Here is a 19,825-nt window from a genome sequence, read left to right as displayed (position 1 = left end):
TTGTAATGTGGATTGCAATTTCTTTTCAAGAAAATAAAGGTCTACTTCAGAACAATGTGAGAAGATACGCGTCCTGGATTCTCATGTTTCTGGATATCTTGAAAATTATTGGCAACAGTTGAAAGAAATACGGTATGCACGTAGAATTTCCTCTCAGGTGTCGCGTCTTCTTCCACCGTGGGACCAAAATGGATTTGACGCCACTACAGCCCCCCGTCCCCCTTTTGGAGAAGTTCTAGCAGTCACGCTTTGTTATTATTGTTTTAAACTTCACAAATGTTTTGGAAGAAAACACCAGATTACCCGCTTGGATTTTAAATCGACATTTGCATTTGGATTTTCAATCATGAACTTGGTTGACAGTTTGTCACTAATATTCTTCGTGCCGCTTCTGTATTTGTCAGCTGTCACGGTGAGTTATGTGTTTCAAATCGGGAGTCGTCAATTTGGACGATTCCGCTTCGATTACGTTTGCGAAATGTGGTCAAGTGTCGTTAATGTGTAGGTCGTCCTTGTCGATCCCCTCGCTAGGTCATTGCTCATGTTTAAACAACCTCAACATGTTTCGTGGCTTCTGGGATATTTAAATAGTCATTACGCAAACAAGACACTACCTCGACCTCACGCATACACTATCTAATATGGTGGGTGTTGCCTTTTTCGGTGTCAGAGTTGGGATATTGAATGGTTTTAGGTTTATGTTATGAAATTTAGAGTCGGGCCTGCTCAAACCACCGTGGTGATATTATTACGCTTTAAAGGCGCAGCGGCTGTATTTTGATAATGAGAGCAGGTTCACTCGCTGGCGTCTCAAGTCTGGTTTCATTTTAGTTCGCAATAACAACCACAATAGTATTTAGACATTTCAGGAAAAAATATATGTTATCATATTTATCAACTATTAGGCTTTAGAATACCCAATTGTTGAGGCTTGGACGACATTCTAACTTAGATTATAAATCATTAATCAAGATCAATGTTGTTCCCATAACCTTTGAGCAAACATCTGAGGGAAAAAAACAGCACCCGGGTTTTAAATCATCTATTCAAATCACACAATTCTTCCCAAAGTTCATGAGAACCAATTGATGAATTCTGAATTTCGAAGTAGTAGTTCTAGTTTCGGGGTCTCACATGCACTGAATGACTATTGGCCAGTGATGATAACTTAGTAGTGAACTCTAGTGTTAAAACACACGTTTACAACTCTACCCTGATAGGCTGAGCTGAAGGTTGAACTTGCTGTGAGTGCAAGCAGCCCACTTCTCACGACGGTCAACCCGCTAACCCGTCTGAGCTCGGTGAAGCGCTTGGTATTAAACGAGCGATTGCAACTGGTCGTAAGTAGGTATATCATCACATTGTCCCTGGGTGAGTTCGCTGCTTGGCACTCACTTCTTCAATATAATAACCCTTTGGAGTGTTATTGGACAATCGTCAGCCCCAATCGCCAGACCCTCACACCACCAAGGGGCGTGACTGCGGCTGCCTGAAAAAAACCCTCGGAAGATTTTAATTCTCCGACTAGAATGAAAATGGTCACCGGTTGAACTGGACACATTGTGCGCTTGCCTTGCTCCAACTGAAAACTCAGATCCTTCTCAGTGAAAGAGCCAGTTGGCACTGCAGCTCCCGGTCTCACGAAATGTTGGAGAGCTATTGCGCGAGTCAAGGGAAACTGTGCGTGCGTGCGTTTGTGTGTGTGTGTGTGTGTGTGTGTGTGTGTGTGTGTGTGTGTGTGTGTGTGTGTGTGTGTGTGTGTGTGTGTGTGTGAGAGAGAGAGAGAGATGCCAAAAATCCATTCTGGCGCGACTGGGCTGACAGAAATGTAACAAACTCCAGGCGCATGCGGTTCATGGCAGCGACAGTTAATGAATGTATCGTGTTTAACTAGAAAACGGAAACATTTGCAAGCGTAGCCTATGGCCTACACCTTAACAGGGAATGACAATACCGTCCTTGGGTTTGAAACAACACAAACAACAACCAGGGGGATCTTTGACAGCGGCCTGCGTCATATCGAACGTCTGCGCCACGTAGTCGATTTTGTTATAATTTAGTCACTGGTGAGTGACACTAAGTTAACTTTGTCGTTTGGCTACAGTTTAGTTGAGTGTGAAACACACTGTTATTACATGAGGGTTTGGTATGTCGCAATGTAACCACCAACGTGCTTGTCTTTTTTTCCTTTCTCCCGCGCAGAGTGCCCACATACCGAGGGAAGGCGGGAGGAGTGCGCATGACGGTAGGTGTTGGACAGGGCACCGTGGGAATAGGGTTGACGTAGGGAACCCCGTGCCAACTAAACGGTTCACCTTGAAACGGAGCACACTGAAGTCCGCCGTCTGGTGGGACTCATGTGTAACTGCACTCCTCAGTTTTTGTATTCTGACTGAAACACATTTCAATCAGGATACTGGCCCTTTACAGTTGCTATCTGCACAAATTCCAGCTGGAAACATTGTTTGAGGTTAAGATGGGGAAATGTTATGTTAACTGTATTTTTTTTTATAGAATGGAATTTCATCTTTGGCCCTCTCAGACCCTCTTTACACAATCCACAATTGCACAACGTCTTTGGACGAGAGCCCCTCACCCACTCATCAGTAGCATGTTTGACTTGGCTGGTCACTTGAACTCTGCAGGGGGGGAGCACTATATTTTCTTGCTCCAGATGCATCTTTTTTTTTTCAGGGGTGTTGTCTTGTCTGCTGTATGGTCTGTGGTGGCGAAACATCTTTCCCAACATACGAGTCCCTAGCGTGTTTTTAGTGTTTTACTTGACCATTTTTATAGTTTTGGGAGGGCCGGGAGAGAAAGAGAGCGAGAGGAAAACAAAGTTGAGAGGGAAAACAAGAGTGAGAGTGAAGGAGGAGTGGAAGAGGGACAGATCGTGGAAGGGTTTAGAGAGAGAGGGTTTGAAGAGACAGAGAGAGAGGGGGGGAGGATGACGGAGTAATAGCGTATGGACAGACAAGCAGAGAGAATCATAGATGGTGAGGCAGAGAGAATGATGGAGGGGGAGAGAGATGGAGGGAGGCAGTTAGGGAGGGAGGCAGGTGAAGGGAGTGATGGTGGCTGCATGGGAGAGGGAGTGCAAGAGGAAGGGAGAGACAGAGGGAGGGAGAGAGGGAGGGAGAGAAAGAGCTACAGAGGCGATTTTGAGATGTTGTCACTTGAAGACACAAGATGTAGTCAAGCTGCTGACCAATGAAGGGAAGAGTGTGTAAGAGATGTCATATTTCTGTTGAGTCCATTTACATTTACACTTGTATTTTGGGCATTTAGCAGACGCCTTTATCCAAAGCGACTTACAACGGATACATTTGTCTAAGTCAGTGAGTCATCTATCCATCAGTCATCGCAAGAAAAGTAATCTCTGCTCAGGGCCATTGGCAGTCATAATGCTAGAAGAAGGAAGTGTTTTTTTTCATGCAGGTGTATAATAAGTGTGTTTGTGTGTGTGTGTGTGTGTGTGTGTGTGTGTGTGTGCGCGCACTCTCTCCCTCCTCTACAGTGATCTCCTTCATGGAGGTGTACAACAGGAGTCTGTGTCGGCCGCGGGAGCTGCTGGTGGAGATCCTGCAGGAGTACCCCGAGGAGGTGGAGCACATCTTCATCCCCTCATGCGTGGTCCTGACGCGCTGCGCCGGCTGCTGCAACGACGAGATGCTGCAGTGCACGCCCACCTCCACCCATAACATCACCATGGAGGTGAGACCACCACCCACCACCCACTCGTGACCTTTGACCTTTGCACCTTTGACCTTTTTTAAACCCTCCGACTCCTGTGTTTCATAAGAGCTCTGTGGAGACGGAGGGCTGCCTCACCCTCGCCACGTTTTAACCTCATATTCGTTATCAACCACCCCCTCCATGCTAGTGTCGACATACAGGATGTGGAAAAACAGCAGTGTTCTACCATCTGTCAAAATGCTAAGAAGAAAATTGTAAAGAAAATTAAGGGGTGAATGAAGGGGTTAAAACGTTAAGCCACTACGTCCCTGCCGCTTCACATGATGTCCACATGGACATTTCAGCTCGACCTTCTACTTTTTTTTTTTTTTTTTTAAGTTATTTTTTCTGAGTGGGGCAGTCCCACTCATATTTTTCATTTTTATTGACAGTTACAGTGAAGATTTAGACAGGAAGGATGGGTGAGAGAGAGAGGAGGGATGACATGCAGCATATGTCCCCGGACGGAATCGAACCGGGGACCCTGCAGTTACATGGTCAGCGCTTAACCCGCTACGCCACCTAAGCGCCCCGACCTTCGACCTTTTAACCCTAAACCTTTTAGACCTCCCCCTCCCTACTTCATTACATCCAAACACGACCGAGGCTCAGGTCTGACCTCTCTGTAAGGTTGAACCTCAGACTCCTCATCTCCCTGTGGAGGCGGTGAGGCTTCCACCTCCTATCCCCTCACTCAACCCATCCTTCTCTTTTCTTTATCACTCTGTTTCAGCATCCCCCACCACCACCACCACCTTCCTCAGTCTCTGAATCGTTCTCCCTTTTGTGCACTTTCATTACCATATTTGTTGAAGAGTCGGCGTGTTTTTCACAATATCTTTTTTTGTTTCTTGTTTCCACAGATCAAAAGAATAAAACCCCATAGGCAACAAAATGATATTTTTATGAATTTTACAGAGCACAGTGCATGTGAATGCAGGTAAGAAACATCTAAAACACTCACACACACATACAAATATACAGTAACTAACCATTATACCCATGTTACTTTTTAATAGCAGAACTGAGGTCTCTCCAAGTCAGAAGAATTCAGATAGCTTTATTGTTCATCCATGTTACATATGGTTGTTTTGTCTCCTAGGTCCTCTTCACAATCAGAGTTTCACTGACTAATCTATTAGCCTAGCGAAGATAAAGTGACGACTCACTTCAGAAAGACGTCTCACCAAGGTTAGGGCTCCCCAGTACCTATATATAGCCTTCACTCAGAGGTCACTGAGATGTCACACAGTCGCTTTCAAACATCAGCATTAAGAATCAGAATCAGCATTATTTTTAAAACCACAACAGAGGTGTCCAACATGATTCCTCTCCTTGCAGTAACCATGTTCAGGGCACAGTATCGTAGTATTTTACTACCTATAATAATAATAATAATAATAATAATAATCATAATAATATATGCCATTTAGCTGACACTTATCCAAAGTGACTTACATTGCAGTGAGTGCATACATGTTTCAGTATACAGTATATATGGCCCAGCGGGAATCAAAACCACAACCTAAGCATTGTTACTACCAACTGAGCCATAGAGGACCATTTATAATGCTTGAAATACAATGAGGAATGCTATCATGGAATACAATGAGGAATGGTATGATGGAATGAGGAAGGCCATGTTTGAGACCATTCCTCATTACAAAGAGCCCATCCTCCGATTTCTACCTCCACCAGCCTGTACAGTAAGACAGGGTCTGGTGGAGCATTCAGCGACATGTTTTCACAAGGTCTGCCTGAAAACAAGTTAACACACTTTAATGTTTACCATTGGTATTCTGTTTTAATGTTACAATTCCAAACGGTTTCTCCACCAATTTTATTGCAAGTAAAATGAAGTGTAACATGCAGTTTTCTATGACCCAGTGGAGTTGAGAGTGTGAAATGACATGTTTCCCAATCCTTGGCCCCACGTAGCCCCCTGGATTAGCTCCTTCTGAGTGCCAGTGGATTTGTTGCTCCACAATCAGTTATCGGCAACTGAGCTGTCAAGTTGAGCAATGAAATAGATTTGACAATTCACCATTGTTATCAGACCAGCGTGTGTGTGTGTGTGTGTGTGTGTGTGTGTGTCTCTGTGTGTCTCTGTGTGTCTCTCTGTGTGTGTGTGTGTGTGTGTGTGTGTGTGTGTGTGTGTGTGTGTGTGCGCGCGCGTGCGCGTCTGTGTCTGTGTGTGTGTGTGTGTGTGCGTGTGTGTGTATGTGTGACAATGTGTGTGTGTATGTGTGAGAGTGTGTGTGCGTGTCTGTGTGTGTGCGTGCGTACGTGTGCGTGTCTGTGTGTGCGTGTGTCAGGCCAGGGAGAAAGCCAGCCTTGTTAGAACTAAAGCCAGTATTATCATAGCCACTTATGCCATCAGGGCAGGGAGACACTGGCAGAGTGCTACAGGGCCACCCAGACTGAGCGTGCCTGTGTCTAATCTGGCCACTGTTGATGATGCGTATCTGTTTACAAACGGTGGGCTGTGAGGTAACATCCTCCTTGTTTGTTTCTGTTTTCCAGGCCAAAGAAAGAAGTGAAAGAGCAGAAAGAAAAGTGAGTACTCTTGCTGTGGTCTGGGTTTTGGGAATGGAGGAAACTGTGGTTTGAGAGGAAATGTCTATTTGTCATCTCCTTCTTTCTCTTGTTTATGGTCTTTTTCTCCTTCTCTCTCTCTCTGTCTCTCTAACCCCTTTCACACATATGAGCCTTCCCAGGTAAGGTGTGTGAACACGATTTACAGAGAAATTACTCTGGTTAGGACCTTGTGTGATTCCATGTAATCTACCAGATTGGGTGTGAACAGAAGCCTGAACATTGCCTGGTCCGGCACTTAAAGAGTTACGTATGTCTGATACAATCACAGCAAGGAGTTTCTCACTTTGTACTTTTGGTTCACTCCGCTGATGTTACAGAGATGGCTAGTTAACCCACATCACATCAGCCAAAGTAGTGATAAATATAATGGATAATAGCTGGATACTACTTCATTTTCAATCATAGTTAGCTAGCTTACTTACTTAGCTAGATTACTTACTTATCAAATGTATAGATATAGATGAATTACAGAGCACACACACCATCTCCTCCCACAGCTGTCCTGCATCGCGCAATCAGCAAGGAGAGAGCCCGTAGCGCAGAGCGCATAAGAACTGCCCCAGACACCAAATATCGCTACTACTAAATATTAGGGGTGTAACGGATCACCTAACTCACGGATCGGATCGTGTCACGGTTTTTGAGTCACGGATCGGATAATTTTTCGGATCAACACAAAACATAAAAATATAAATAAAAAGCTTTTTCCTCGAATTCTGTAAAAACACCACTTTTAACTGTGTAAAACCCAACAACATTCAAGATGTCAAAACTGGTATATATATATGTGTGTGTGTGTGTATATATATATATATATATATATATATATATATATACATACATAACATATTCTACACTCAAACATTAGGCTACATATTAAACAGAAACACACATTCAACTTAAATGATGCAGTAGAAGAGAGGGAGGAGGCACCTGGTTGCAGCAGTGAATCACTGGGCTCTTTAAAGCAGACAAATAAACATGTTTTCTGCCACTTTTAACTATATAATAAAGTGAAACCTTACTTTAAACATGGTATAAAAAAATTGGCTACATTATCAGAAGTTGTCAAGCTGCCTTTTTCGTGCCTCCCGTCAACACTCCCGTCAAATGTGTGGCCATGCTCGTACGACTTTCTCGTTGCACAACGCTTAAACACTGTAACTTTTTTTTATCAACCACACTTCCAATGACACTGTCCGTCATTGTTATAATTGACAGAGAAGCCAAAGTGCTCCCATACATGGGATTTAAATGACGAGGGAGGCATTTCGAGTTCTTCTCTGTCGCCAACATTAGCAGCACTCGCCATGATATACTTGGGCTGCGTTCGTAAATTTGCTCTGAGAGCGCCGGAGAGCACACTGGGTCCGACGTCATAAAGGGACCAAGTAATTTGATTGGACAAGAGGCGTTCCATGAATGCTGATCAGATTCCAGAGCGAATTTATGAACGCAGCCTTGTTGTTCTGGATGTTTTCCCCCATTATCAACCTATCATTGCGCTTTAGAGTAAAAGAAAGCACGCAACTGTCGCGTCTATCTTTTCATGGCAACTCTACATTGTGATTTACAAGGGATATGAACTAATATTAAGTAATATTATTACTTGGTTACATTTTGCAATTGATCCGCGGTACACATGCGTGCCGAACCGTGGGGGGCGATCCGTTACACCCCTACTAAATATAATTCCACAACTCTTTTAGTCTGTCAGCATCCCTCTGTTTTCTCTATCCCTCTATCTGACTCTCTCTCGTCCTCACCATTCTCTCTCTCTTTCTCTTTCTTTCTCTCTCACCCCTCTCTGTCCACACAGATTGTGATCTGTATGGTGTGTCCAGTGTTTTATACAGTAGTATGTAACATAGCATCAACTTATCAACTTACCATGGTGACATGATGATAAATGCTGCGTTCAAGAGCTCCTCGGAAACAGGAAAACTGAGCAGTTTCTGATTTGGAAACTTTCTTACGAGGACCGGAGTTTTCCACTCTGAAGAATGTCAGAATCAACCAATAGGGAGCATTGTGGGAGGTTCAAGAGTTTCAGAGGAGTGCTTGAACGCACCATAAGTCTACTGATTCCGTCGAGCCCAGAAACACCTATGTATTTCTATGGCCCATCTCAGGTGTGTCACTCAGGAAATGAGTGGCACACTGAGGAGGTTATTGCCCCCTACACCTGTCCTTTTACACCTGCTCTCAGCATTCCATCTCTTCTGATCCTCTCTTTACTGGCTCAACCGCCTCGGGTTTACGGTTGACTCAGAGTTCGGTTGTTATATTGTTTTACTGCTCTGTGACGTACAACAGATAACGCTGTCTGATGTTTGAGACCCCCACTCTTTTTTTACACAATTTCTTTTACTTTGTTTACGCGCCAATGGCTGTACCAAGGATCTACTGAGGGTCGTTCTCCTTTTCCTCGTACTGCAACAAATTGTTTTGTTTATTTTGGTTGCAGGAATAACTAGGGTCTCTGGTTGGTCGTATAGGTTTTATGGTGTGTGTGTGATATAGAAGGGTGTGTATTTTTAGACCCATTTTAACCTTGTTTTAACAAGTTTACAGAGTTTATGTGTCATTTATGAGTCTGGATTTAGTGCTGTATTTCTACACAGGGATGCCCATGGGGTCATTCAACTTCTGGTTTTGATGCTACCGTTGTTTTACTGTTGGTCTGAACGTTGACCTCTGACCTCTCTGTGGTGTGGGGCCTCATGGATCGTTAGTGTCAAAGTTAATGTTAGTGACAAACCAAAGGATGCCGAACTTGAATGGACGAGATCTGGCATCCAATCGGAGCTCGCCATAACCCTGATCTGCGAGTTCCTATTGGGTAGAAGCCGTGAATGATTGTTCACAGCAGCAGTCATACGGGGTACTTGTGAAACGTATAAGCCTTTCTCTGCTATCTTGTGACTGAAAGTTAATTGTTTCGATGTGAAAGGAGAGTGTAATACACCCCCCGCTGTTGTGTTGCTCCATCAGTAATAATGTTTTGACAACTTTGTTGATGCAACATTTCGACCTCTCCTGATCCTCGAGGAGTGGGAAAAGTTGCAAAATTTAACCCCTGAGTGTGTGAAGCTATTCTATATCTTTAATTACCACGATGTTGTATTATTAGTGAAATCATAATGAGTGAAATGTGCTGGGTTTGTAGACCCTACCTTGAGCTCATTGTGCTGCTGTCTCAGGTTCAAATTCAATCGGTCCAAAATTGTTGTTGACCTGTTTTCGTGGAAAAAGAGCCTAGTCACCATTGTCCGAAATTTAAGAGCACCTAAGGGAGAGTTTAGGCATAAAAACAACTTCCACAGCCAAGCTTTAATCCAATAATTCACATTAAAACATGTGAAATGATATCTGAGAGAGGAGGGAACGTTCTATTGTTTATTGTTTTAACAGAAGTATTTTCTGGTACTGATAGCAAAAAGTTTGTATTTGAAAATGACAGTTAAAATTCTCGGAAGCTGAGCATCCATTTATCCTGTCTGAATGAGTGGCTCATTGATTGATTGATATGATTATAACTGTGCTATTGTCTGATCATCTGATCAGGTTGACGTGTATCCTTGTTCGTCCTCCTTCTCAGACGTCTCTCTCTCTGCGTTGTTGTTGTGCTTCTTCTTCTTCTCTTCCAGAAAACCCCGGAAAGGCAAGGGCAAAGGCCAAAAGAGAAAGCGAAAGAAAAACAGCGACAAAAAGAATCGCGAATCGTACGTCAGCTCTGCCTTCTCTCCCCACCTGCACCTGAGTGTGGCCCTCGTCATCATTAAGCTTGTGTGGGAGGAGCTAATTTGTCCCTTTTAATTTACACCAGTTAATGCTTCCACGAGCACCTCCTTTCACCACCCACCACCCCACATACTAGACCTGGGGCCAGTCTCTTCCCGCTTTGGCTTACCCATCTGCTAACTAAGCTCTAAGCTAAGCTACCCGCCTTTAGCTTACTACTTGTAACTTCTATTTTGTTGTTGTTGTTTCGTGGTCTGAGCTGCTGTAATGCCTGAATTTCCCCTCAGGGATCAATAAAGTACCTATCTATCTATCTATCTATCTATCTATCTATCTAGGCTAAATTAGCTCTTTAGCTAGCTAACTCAGTCAACACGGAAGACGACCAAGAGGTTAGAGCAGAAACAGACTGGCTACCCACACACTTCTCACACGATTTAAACAACCTTAACGCAACCCCCCCCCCACAGACCCCCACCTCCATACTCCCACCCTTAGATAGCAAAGATAACAAACCCTAAGGGTGGGAATGATGGGAAGGAGTGTTCTAGGGTTGGGGCATAATGGAGGATAAGGAGCAGATAGAAGTTGCCTCTAACGACTGACAGAGGATCAGATCAGATATGTAGCCTATCCACCCCCCCCCCAAATGGTAAAGGTTAGAATACAGGGGGTAGATAATGTGATCCTAGATCTGTAGTAAGGGGCAACTTCTACCTAGTGTTGACGGGGACGGTAAGACAACAAGGCCCGACCAGCATGGCTTTTGCAGACGATCACACTAATCTGGTATCTGTGTCGGAATCGCCACCACGGCAACCTCGGACCGCTGTTGAGTCTTGAACCGCTTTGCTGTGTCTGGTATCACTCCTTGTTTTCCTCGTGTCTTTTCTTCTTCTTGTTTTTCTTCTCATGCCCCCAAACAGGTTTTTGCAGTCCGTCATCCCGTCACCCCTGCCATCCACCGTGCTTTTGTGGTGTGTGTGAAAACCCCAGTGATGCCAATCGCCTTGTGTGTTTTTCTGGGTTATGTAAACCGACAAACTGTTTAGCCAGTTTATGTGTGCCTTTGTCTTTGTTGCCTACAGTAGCGACACAGTCTTTAGTTGCTTTTTTTTTATTATCAATGAAACAAGGTGCTCATGTTTCAATGGTGTTAATGTGCAAGAATAGACTTCCTGTCTCTGGTGCTGTGCCTTGATATGGAATGTTCCACATCCCTAGACTACTCTGTTAAAGATGGTTTGGTCCACTCCCCCCCCCCCCAACCCCCCCCCTTTGGAAGCAGAATGGTATTGTCCATCTAGAGTTGTTCTGTGTAACTTAAACCTGTTTTTGTCCAGTGTTGTCTTTGCTGGCTTTTTATATGATATGTGTCTCTTTAAAGACAGAAATCACTTTAATTCACCTTTTTTAATTCAATAAAATTGGACCCTGCATCTTCACACGCTAATCAGATCCCTGAGTTTTATTTTCTATCATGCAAGTTCAAAGCGAGAGATCTCTATCAGAGAACTGTTAAAAACCTGGTCTTTGAGTTCTAAGTCTTTGAGTTGAATTCAAGTTCAGACCCAGACACAGGGTTTTGTGTGTGAAGCCGAACATCCTGGCCTGAGCTTGCTGGCGCATGTCTAACAGAAACGGCATATGTGGCCAAGCCAATCATTCTGGAGCAGTATGTACCCCCCTACCACAGTAGAAGGGGGGTCCCCTGGTCAGCATGGACGGGGAGACGGGCGAGAAAGGGAGGGAGGGAGGGAGGGAGGCTGGGAGGGGGGAGGGGAATGGGGGTAATTGTACTGCTTGCAAAGCGTGGCTGTTGTTGTACGACAATGTGATACAGACCTAATGTCATATGCTGCAACTGCTCCTCCTTTACACACACACACACACACACACACACACACACACACACACACACACAGGTCAGTGACATTGCCTTGAGCGTGTGAGCTTGCAGCATATGATATTTTCTGTCAAAACCATTTGTATTAAACTCCTCTGTTCTCTCCTTTGCTCTTCTCCTCTATACCTCCCGCTTGCTCTCTCTCTCTCTCTCTCTCTCTCTTACTTTCATCCTCTCCCCTCTCTCTTTTTCTTTCTATCACCTTTGTCCCTCATCTCTCTCTCTCTCTCTCTCTCTCTCTCTCTCTATCCCTCCCTCTTGCTCTCTCTCTTACTTTCTCCCTCTCCCCTCTCTCTTTTTCTTTCTGTCACCTTTGCATCTCATCTCTCTCTCTCTGTCTGTCTCTCTCCCCCCCTCTCTCTCCCCCCCTTCTCTCTCTCCCCCTCTCTCTCTCTCTCTCTCTATCCCTCCCTCTTGCTCTCTCTCTTACTTTCTCCCCTCTCTCTCTCTCTCTCCCCCCCCCTCTCTCTCCCCCCCCCCCTCTCTCTCTCTCTCTCTGTAGTCTGTGTGAGCCGTGCTGTGACCAGTGTTCAGACAGGAGGAAGCGCTTGTTCCTCCAGGACCTCCAGACCTGCCAGTGCTCCTGCAGACACACAGAGGCTGACTGCAGGGCACGCCACCTGGAGCTCAACGAGAGGACCTGCAGGTGTGTGTGTGTGTGTGTGTGTGACCAAGACCCAGACCAGACTCTTTTAGAAATAGACCCAAACATCTTAAGTTGCTCCTCCTTGGGGACATGATTCAATACAGTAATGGCATTCAGTGACATTTCATGACCATGTGAGACTACCAAGACCATGGTCTTCTCCAAGACCACTAGAGGCCATCAGCTGAGATCTAGTGCCAGACACTAGAGGTTAGAGAGGTCAGGTAGTCTAGAGGTTAGAGAGGCAGGTAGTCTAGAGGTTAGAGAGGCAGGTAGCCTAGAGGTTAGAGAGGCAGGTAGTCTAGAGGTTAGAGAGGCAGATAGCCTAGAGGTTAGAGAGGCAGGTAGTCTAGAGGTTAGAGAGGCAGGTAGCCTAGAGGTTAGAGAGGCAGGTAGTCTAGAGGACAGAGAGGCAGGTAGTCTAGAGGTTAGAGAGGGAGGTAGTCTAGAGGTTAGAGAGGCAGGTAGTCTAGAGGTTAGAGAGGCAGGTAGTCTAGAGGTTAGAGAGGCAGGTAGCCTAGAGGTTAGAGAGGCAGGTAGCCTAGAGGTTAGAGAGGCAGGTAGTCTAGAGGTTAGAGAGGCAGGTAGTCTAGAGGTTAGAGGTCAGGTAGTCTAGAGGTTAGAGAGGCAGGTAGTCCAGTGTTTCCTCTATATGCATTTATTGGTGGCGGGCCGCCACGAACGAATTTCCTCCGCCACTAATTGATTCAGACAGTCCACTTTGATTCAGGCTGCGCAGAAAGGCAGCGAGTTATTATGACCGGAGAACAGAAAAAAAGCAGATTGAAGCTAGATTTAGGCCGCTTCCAGACCTACATTTCGTTACGATTTAGGGGTAGTTAGACTGTGGGTTATTGCATTTACTGCTGTTCTCTGGTTCATGTTCTTATACCAGTGCTCAGAATAGAGTATTTTAAATGAACATTCGTAATGTATGTCTCTGATGTTCATGGTCAATTAAATCAGCCTATTTTGTGAAACAAATAATGTTCCCGCTAATGGGTTAACCGAGCATTCTCGCACCTAACGTGCAAGCACCTAGCTTCGAAGTTCTATTCATAGCAATATGCGCGGGGCAAAAATAATCTATTGCCTCTAAAATCACCACGAACAGAACGGCGGAGGTACGGGTAAGCAGGGCTCATGTTGGTGTCCTCAAAGGTAAAAGTTAGTTTTCTTTAACTCAGCTGATGCATTACCTTGCTGTTGTTGTTTACTGAATGCTCCATCTGACTGTCACACTGTGATTTTACTTGTGTAAATAGTTAATGAGTAACGTTAGCCGGTTTTGTGCGTGTACACTCATGTAGGCCTACTTCAGTGGTGTAGTCTAGTTTTTTCTAGTGGGTATACTGTGATTTTTCCCTCCCAGCCTCATATCGTTCATAAAAATACATCTGCGCTCCCTGTCTAACGTTATATATATAACATTACATGTTATAAGGCTGATCTGTGCATGATAGTGGTGCATTTTGTCATATTTCATGTCGCATCTCCCCCCGTTGATGGTATATGACGCTATAGTCAGTCCCAATGGTCCAAAAGTCAAGTGCTTCGTAACACAGACGGGGAGAATTTCATGAATGAAAGTGAAAGTTCTGTCACAAAACGCCGTTACGTATCCTCACACATTTTTAAGTGGGTATATGGAAATCCTTGTCCTTTCCTAGTGGGTATACGGCGTAGTCCTGCATGTCACCTAGACTACACCACTGGCCTACTTCGTATTGATCTTTCTGTGTGTGTGTGTGTGTAATGCGCGTTCCGCATGTTCCGCTGCAGCTGTAGGATATATTGGTATTTGATCACCTTCTATATAAAATCACCTGCTCGGCTTTAATGACTTAACCGCTATTTAAGAAATTATAATTGTTGCCACCGTCTAGTTTTTGGTGAAATTACGTCTCGGGCAAGTACTGCGGCATGGTCATGCTGGACCTCCAGAAGGCCTTCGACACAGTAGATCACCACATATTGTTAGATAAACTGAAAGCAATAGGGTTCGATAGAACATCGGTGAGCTGGATGCGGTCCTACTTAGAGGGGAGGGAACAGGTGGTTAGTGTGAACGGAACACTGTCCCCCCCCCTCCCAGTGACCTGCGGCGTTCCACAAGGAAGCATTTTGGGACCTTTACTGTTCCTAATATATGTGAATGACATGTCATCAGCATGTGATTGCAATTTATTCCTGTTCGCGGATGACTCGGCTCTGCTGGTCTCTGACAGGGACATATTGCAGGTGGAAAAAGCGCTAAGCACTGAACTGAGTAGAATCTGCATCTGGCTAGCTGACAATAAACTATCAATACACCTAGGTAAAACTGAAACCATCCTATACGGATCCCCATCTAAACTCAGAAAGGCTGAAAATTTTAAAATAAAAGTGGGTAACATTAATATCACAAGAAAAGAGGATATTACATACCTGGGCTCCATCTTAGAGGCAAATCTTTCCGGAGATAAAATGGCAGCAAAAGTAATCAAAAAAGTTAACCATAGAACTAGATTCTTGTACAGGATATCCTCACTTGTCAGTAAAAACACACTGAGGACCCTATCAGGAGCTCTCATTCAATGTCACTTCGACTATGCCGTAACATCATGGTACTATAGAACCACAAAGGCCCATAAAACAAGACTCCAGACAGCCCAAAATAAACTGGTTAGGCTTCTGCTAGGTCTCAACCCTAGGACACATCTAACCGCTGCTCATTTTTTGAGCCTTGATTGGCTACGAGTAGTTGACAGAGTGCAGCAGCTTGCACTGGGCCTGGTCTTCAAGATACGCTACACCACAAAGACACCCAAGTACCTGTCAACATACTTCCAAAAAGTGAACAACGTCCACACATACAACACCAGAGGAAGCTCCACGAACCACGTTCAACCGCGTTGCACCACAAACAAGGGGTTAAACTCGTTTGCAAACTATGCAGTAAAAATGTGGAACGCCCTTCCTATAATCTTAAAGGAGTGCAAAACACTGCCCACCTTCAAAACCACTCTCAAAAAACATTTACAGGAGGCTGCAATCCGTAACTGGACCCTCTAAATCAAAAATCAGATTAAAAGACCCGAACTACCCACTGTACATACTTTGTGTTTTGTCCCCCGCCCCCACCTGTGGTGTATGTCCCCACCTGTCCTACCCGCTGTACATACCTTATGTTTTGTTGTATTGTTCTTCCCATGATGGATGTGTGTTTATCTTGTAGATAGTAATAGTTATTTGTCTGTATTATCTTGTAGATAGTACTAGCTTTTTTGTCTGTCTTACATGTAACGATGAATTGAGAATCAAGGACCCCAATTGAAATAAGCCAGTGGCTTTCTTGGGTTTTTATCCTGTTAGTTGACCTTGTATGTAATATGTACTTTCATGTACCTACTTCTGCAAATCTTCTAATAAAGTTTTCAATCAATCAATGTTTTGAGCGCCGGTGCACGTTTTATGCGCGTGCACGCGAAAAAATAATCGCGCGCGCGAAAGAGGACCGCTACGCCACTAATGTGAAAAATCCTGGAGGAAACACTGTAAGCCTATAGGTTAGAGAGGCAGGTAGTCTAGAGGTTAGAGAGGCAGGTAGTCTAGAGGTTAGAGAGGCAGGTAGTCTAGAGGTTAGAGAGGCAGGTAGCCTAGAGGTTAGAGAGGCAGGTAGTCCAGAGGTTAGAGAGGCAGCAGGTAGCCTAGAGGTTAGAGAGGCAGGTAGTCTAGAGGTTAGAGAGGCAGGTAGCATAGAGGTAAGAGAGGCAGGTAGCCTAGAGGTAAGAGAGACAGGTAGTCTAGAGGTTAGAGAGGCAGGTAGCCTAGAGGTTAGAGAGGCAGGTAGTCTAGAGGTTAGAGAGGCAGGTAGTCTAGAGGTTAGAGAGGCAGGTAGTCTAGAGGTTAGAGAGACAGGTAGTCTAGAGGTTAGAGAGGCAGGTAGCCTAGAAGTTAGAGAGGCAGGTAGCCTAGAGGTTAGAGAGGAAGGTAGCCTAGAGGTTAGAGAGGAAGGTAGCCTCGAGGTTAGAGAGGCAGGTAGCCTAGAGGTTAGAGAGGCAGGTAGCCTAGAGGTTAGAGAGGCAGGTAGCCTAGAGGTTAGAGAGGCAGGTAGCCTCGAGGTTAGAGAGGCAGGTAGCCTAGAGGTTAGAGAGGCAGGTAGTCTAGAGGTTAGAGAGGCAGGTAGCCTAGAAGTTAGAGAGGCAGGTAGCCTAGAGGTTAGAGAGGAAGGTAGCCTAGAGGTTAGAGAGGAAGGTAGCCTCGAGGTTAGAGAGGCAGGTAGCCTAGAGGTTAGAGAGGCAGGTAGCCTAGAGGTTAGAGAGGCAGGTAGCCTAGAAGTTAGAGAGGCAGGTAGCCTAGAGGTTAGAGAGGCAGGTAGCCTAGAGGTTAGAGAGGCAGGTAGCCTCGAGGTTAGAGAGGCAGGTAGCCTCGAGGTTAGAGAGGCAGGTAGCCTAGAGGTTAGAGAGGCAGGCCAGCAATTGGAAGGTTTCTGGTTTGGTCCCCGCCTCAGAAAGGAGCTTTCATGTGAGCCGGTGACTGGAGGGTTGCTGGCATCATATCTGAGGTGCCTACCACTGCCCTTGAGCAAGGCACTTAACACCTAATTGCTGACAGGGGCACTGACTATGGCTGACCCTGTGCCCAGAACAAAAAAACACATTCTGTTGTACTCTGTGGAATGACAAAAAGGTTTCATCCAATCAACGTCACCCTAACCAGTGTCTCCGCCCCCCCTGTCTCCCCAGGTGTGACAAGCCCAGGAGATGAGAGGCGGAAGGGCCGCAGAGGAAAGGAAATGAAGGAATATTCACAAAAATATTTCACAGCACAGCACTTTGAACTTCGAACTCTGAGCTCTTCTTCTCTGTGGAAGGCATTCCCCCGGACTGACTTGAGGAACAGCAGAGAGAGAAGAAGAGGCAACTGAATGAACAGAAATACCCTCCCATTGTATATCTGTATATACTAAAAGAGAGAGATAAAGAAAACGTACTGAATTTGTATTGCTGCTAAAAAAAGAAAGAAAAAGAAAACCCCACAACAACTAAAACTAAAACCCATCATTATAAAAAAGCAAATGGCCGCTGTGTGGTTTTACATTTTTGCTGGCGTGTGACCAGACTGCAGTCTTGTTGTCGATTTCATTAATATTAATGCAAATACAGCGAAAACTTCACTGGATATATCCAAGTCTACTGAGGTTGTGTGTCATATCAAAAACACGTACAAAACTTTGTATAACTTCGTATGTGAAACATATATCTGCGAAAAGGAGGAGGAGGAGGAGGAGGAGAAGAAATGAGGACTTCTCACAAAAAAAGATACAGTATAGGGATGGAGACAACTTGTCCATAGATTCTCTCTGTAGGAGCACCATGGCAACGCCAAGACAGCCAATGGGAGACTGGGATCCGTCCCTTTGTTGTGTCACTTCCTTTTTCTGAGAGGAAGTTGTAGAGCTGATACTTTTGAACGTTGGAAGTGCGTCTGTTGCTGTCCCAGCTAGCTGAAGAACAGGATGTTGGAGTGCCATATCTAAAGGGATACTGTACTGATGATGATGATGATGTTGGTATAGCCTTTGTGAAAACCACTAGGAACAACAAATACTGTAGCTGGATTCCATTCACAAACTGTGCCTCAACCTGTCTGATCACTAAAGAGTGAGAAATCCTAAATTTGCTTCTTAAATTATTTGTGTATCTTTTTTTCTTTTCTTTTTTTGCTGGGGGGGGGGGGGGGGTTGGTACAGTATGTTGTCTATGTCTGTGGTTGAACTCAATACAGAATGCAGTAGTATAGATTTCAAGCTATCTGTCTGTACATATACATAGCTAATATCCCTTTACGTCATAGTCCATTGTAGATAATTTATAATGCTAGAGTATTTTTCAGTATTCAGTCTCCTACCCATATTTAATTTGATCTATTTATACATGCAGTGTTATTTTCCTATGGGCGGCCCCCCTCCCCACCCCCCACTCCCCCTTTGTGATGTCAGTGCCGTGTCCTCTCTGCCTAGCTACATAGAGACATTTCTGCTCTTGGCTTTTATAAAAAGTAAAACATGTAAACATTCCTGAAATGGATCACGTATAGAGCTATCTGTTATGGACTTTATCTACCCTTTTTACCCGAGGGGGTAGGTTTTTGTGCGTGATTTTAAACCTGCTTTATGGCCTATCGTGTGTGTGTGTGTGTGTGTGTGTGTGTGTGTGTGTGTGCGTGCAAGTGCGTTTGTGCGTATGTGTTTGTGTATTTGGGCAACAGTTTGTGTGTGCATGTGCGTGCATGCGCATGTGTGTGTGCGTGTGTGTAAGTGATCTTGAGCTTGTTTATTCTTGTGATCTCCACCATGCAAATAACAATAAACCCTTGCTAAAAGAGGCCTACCAAGTGAATACCGCTTTGTGTTTGTTAAACAGCAATCTGCATCATCACTGATGTCACAATAGCTTCTGATAGATATCACAATAGTTCATAATAGATCTTATTGTTTCTTTTCTTATTTTAATGTATTTTCTGTGGCCATGCAAAGTAAAGTAGTGAAACATATTTATTTACTAATTATATTGGGATTTTTTATATATAAAATGAAGAAAATGTTGCTGTGTTTTGAGGTTTCGATAAGTTTGTATAAGGTAGAGTTTGAAACATGGCTGTGGTATGATCGATGATCTCTGGCTGTTATGTGTATGAAATGTAAAGGGATGGACTCTAACATCGTGTGATCTTGAGAAGGTCTGTCAGAATATAAGACATAATTCAAAAGAAGAAATTCCTTCACACACCTTTGGTGAAGGTGGGTTGACCTAAACATTGGTGTTATGAATAAAAAAAGGTTCTTCTAGAATGCAGTGTGCAGTAATTTCTTCTTTTGAATGCTTATGAAACTTAGCACCAGGAAGCAGAGGGGATTTGAGAGAAATACCCAACAAGACCTCTGACCTTGGAATTACTTCCTGTGTGTGTTTTGGCCTGCTATGGAGAAATGGCCCAGGTGACTCCATATTCTACTACGTCTCCACAAGGTCACCTGACAAGTTCTATCCAATCATAAAAGACAATGTGACACAAGCCACATGCAACAGGAGCTAGCGTGTTAGACGCACATAATAGCAACAGCCACAGACTAGCAGTGCACGTTAGCTTGGTTTTTGATCCACACTGTCGAATTACAGGCCTTCAGGTGAGATAGCTCTTCTGACTAATCA

General features: G+C 44.5%; 1 protein-coding gene across 4 annotated transcripts; it reads left to right on the top strand.

Annotated features, from left to right (window-relative positions):
• The first annotated feature begins 233 nt into the window (after positions 1–233).
• On the top strand, positions 234–18,356 carry vegfab (vascular endothelial growth factor Ab). Of its 4 annotated transcripts, none has more exons than XM_080534036.1 (9): positions 234–412; positions 2,203–2,245; positions 3,518–3,714; positions 4,599–4,675; positions 6,259–6,291; positions 9,984–10,058; positions 11,004–11,054; positions 12,486–12,629; positions 17,357–18,356. In XM_080534036.1, the coding sequence occupies exons 1-9, from the start codon at positions 347–349 to the stop codon at positions 17,376–17,378; spliced, it is 708 nt and encodes a 235-aa protein (XP_080390162.1). In that variant the 5' UTR covers positions 234–346; the 3' UTR covers positions 17,379–18,356. The 4 variants fall into 4 exon arrangements, with proteins under 4 accessions (XP_080390162.1, XP_080390163.1, XP_080390165.1 ...); XM_080534038.1 differs by lacking the exon at positions 234–412 and adding an exon at positions 1,722–2,066; XM_080534037.1 differs by lacking the exon at positions 11,004–11,054.
• The last annotated feature ends 1,469 nt before the right edge of the window (positions 18,357–19,825 follow it).

This window comes from Nansenia antarctica (genome assembly GCF_963989245.1).
Source record: "Nansenia antarctica genome assembly, chromosome: 6".
NCBI lineage: Eukaryota > Metazoa > Chordata > Actinopteri > Argentiniformes > Microstomatidae > Nansenia > Nansenia antarctica.
Note: the sequence above shows the minus strand (reverse complement) of the source record. Positions and strands in the feature narration are given on the sequence as shown.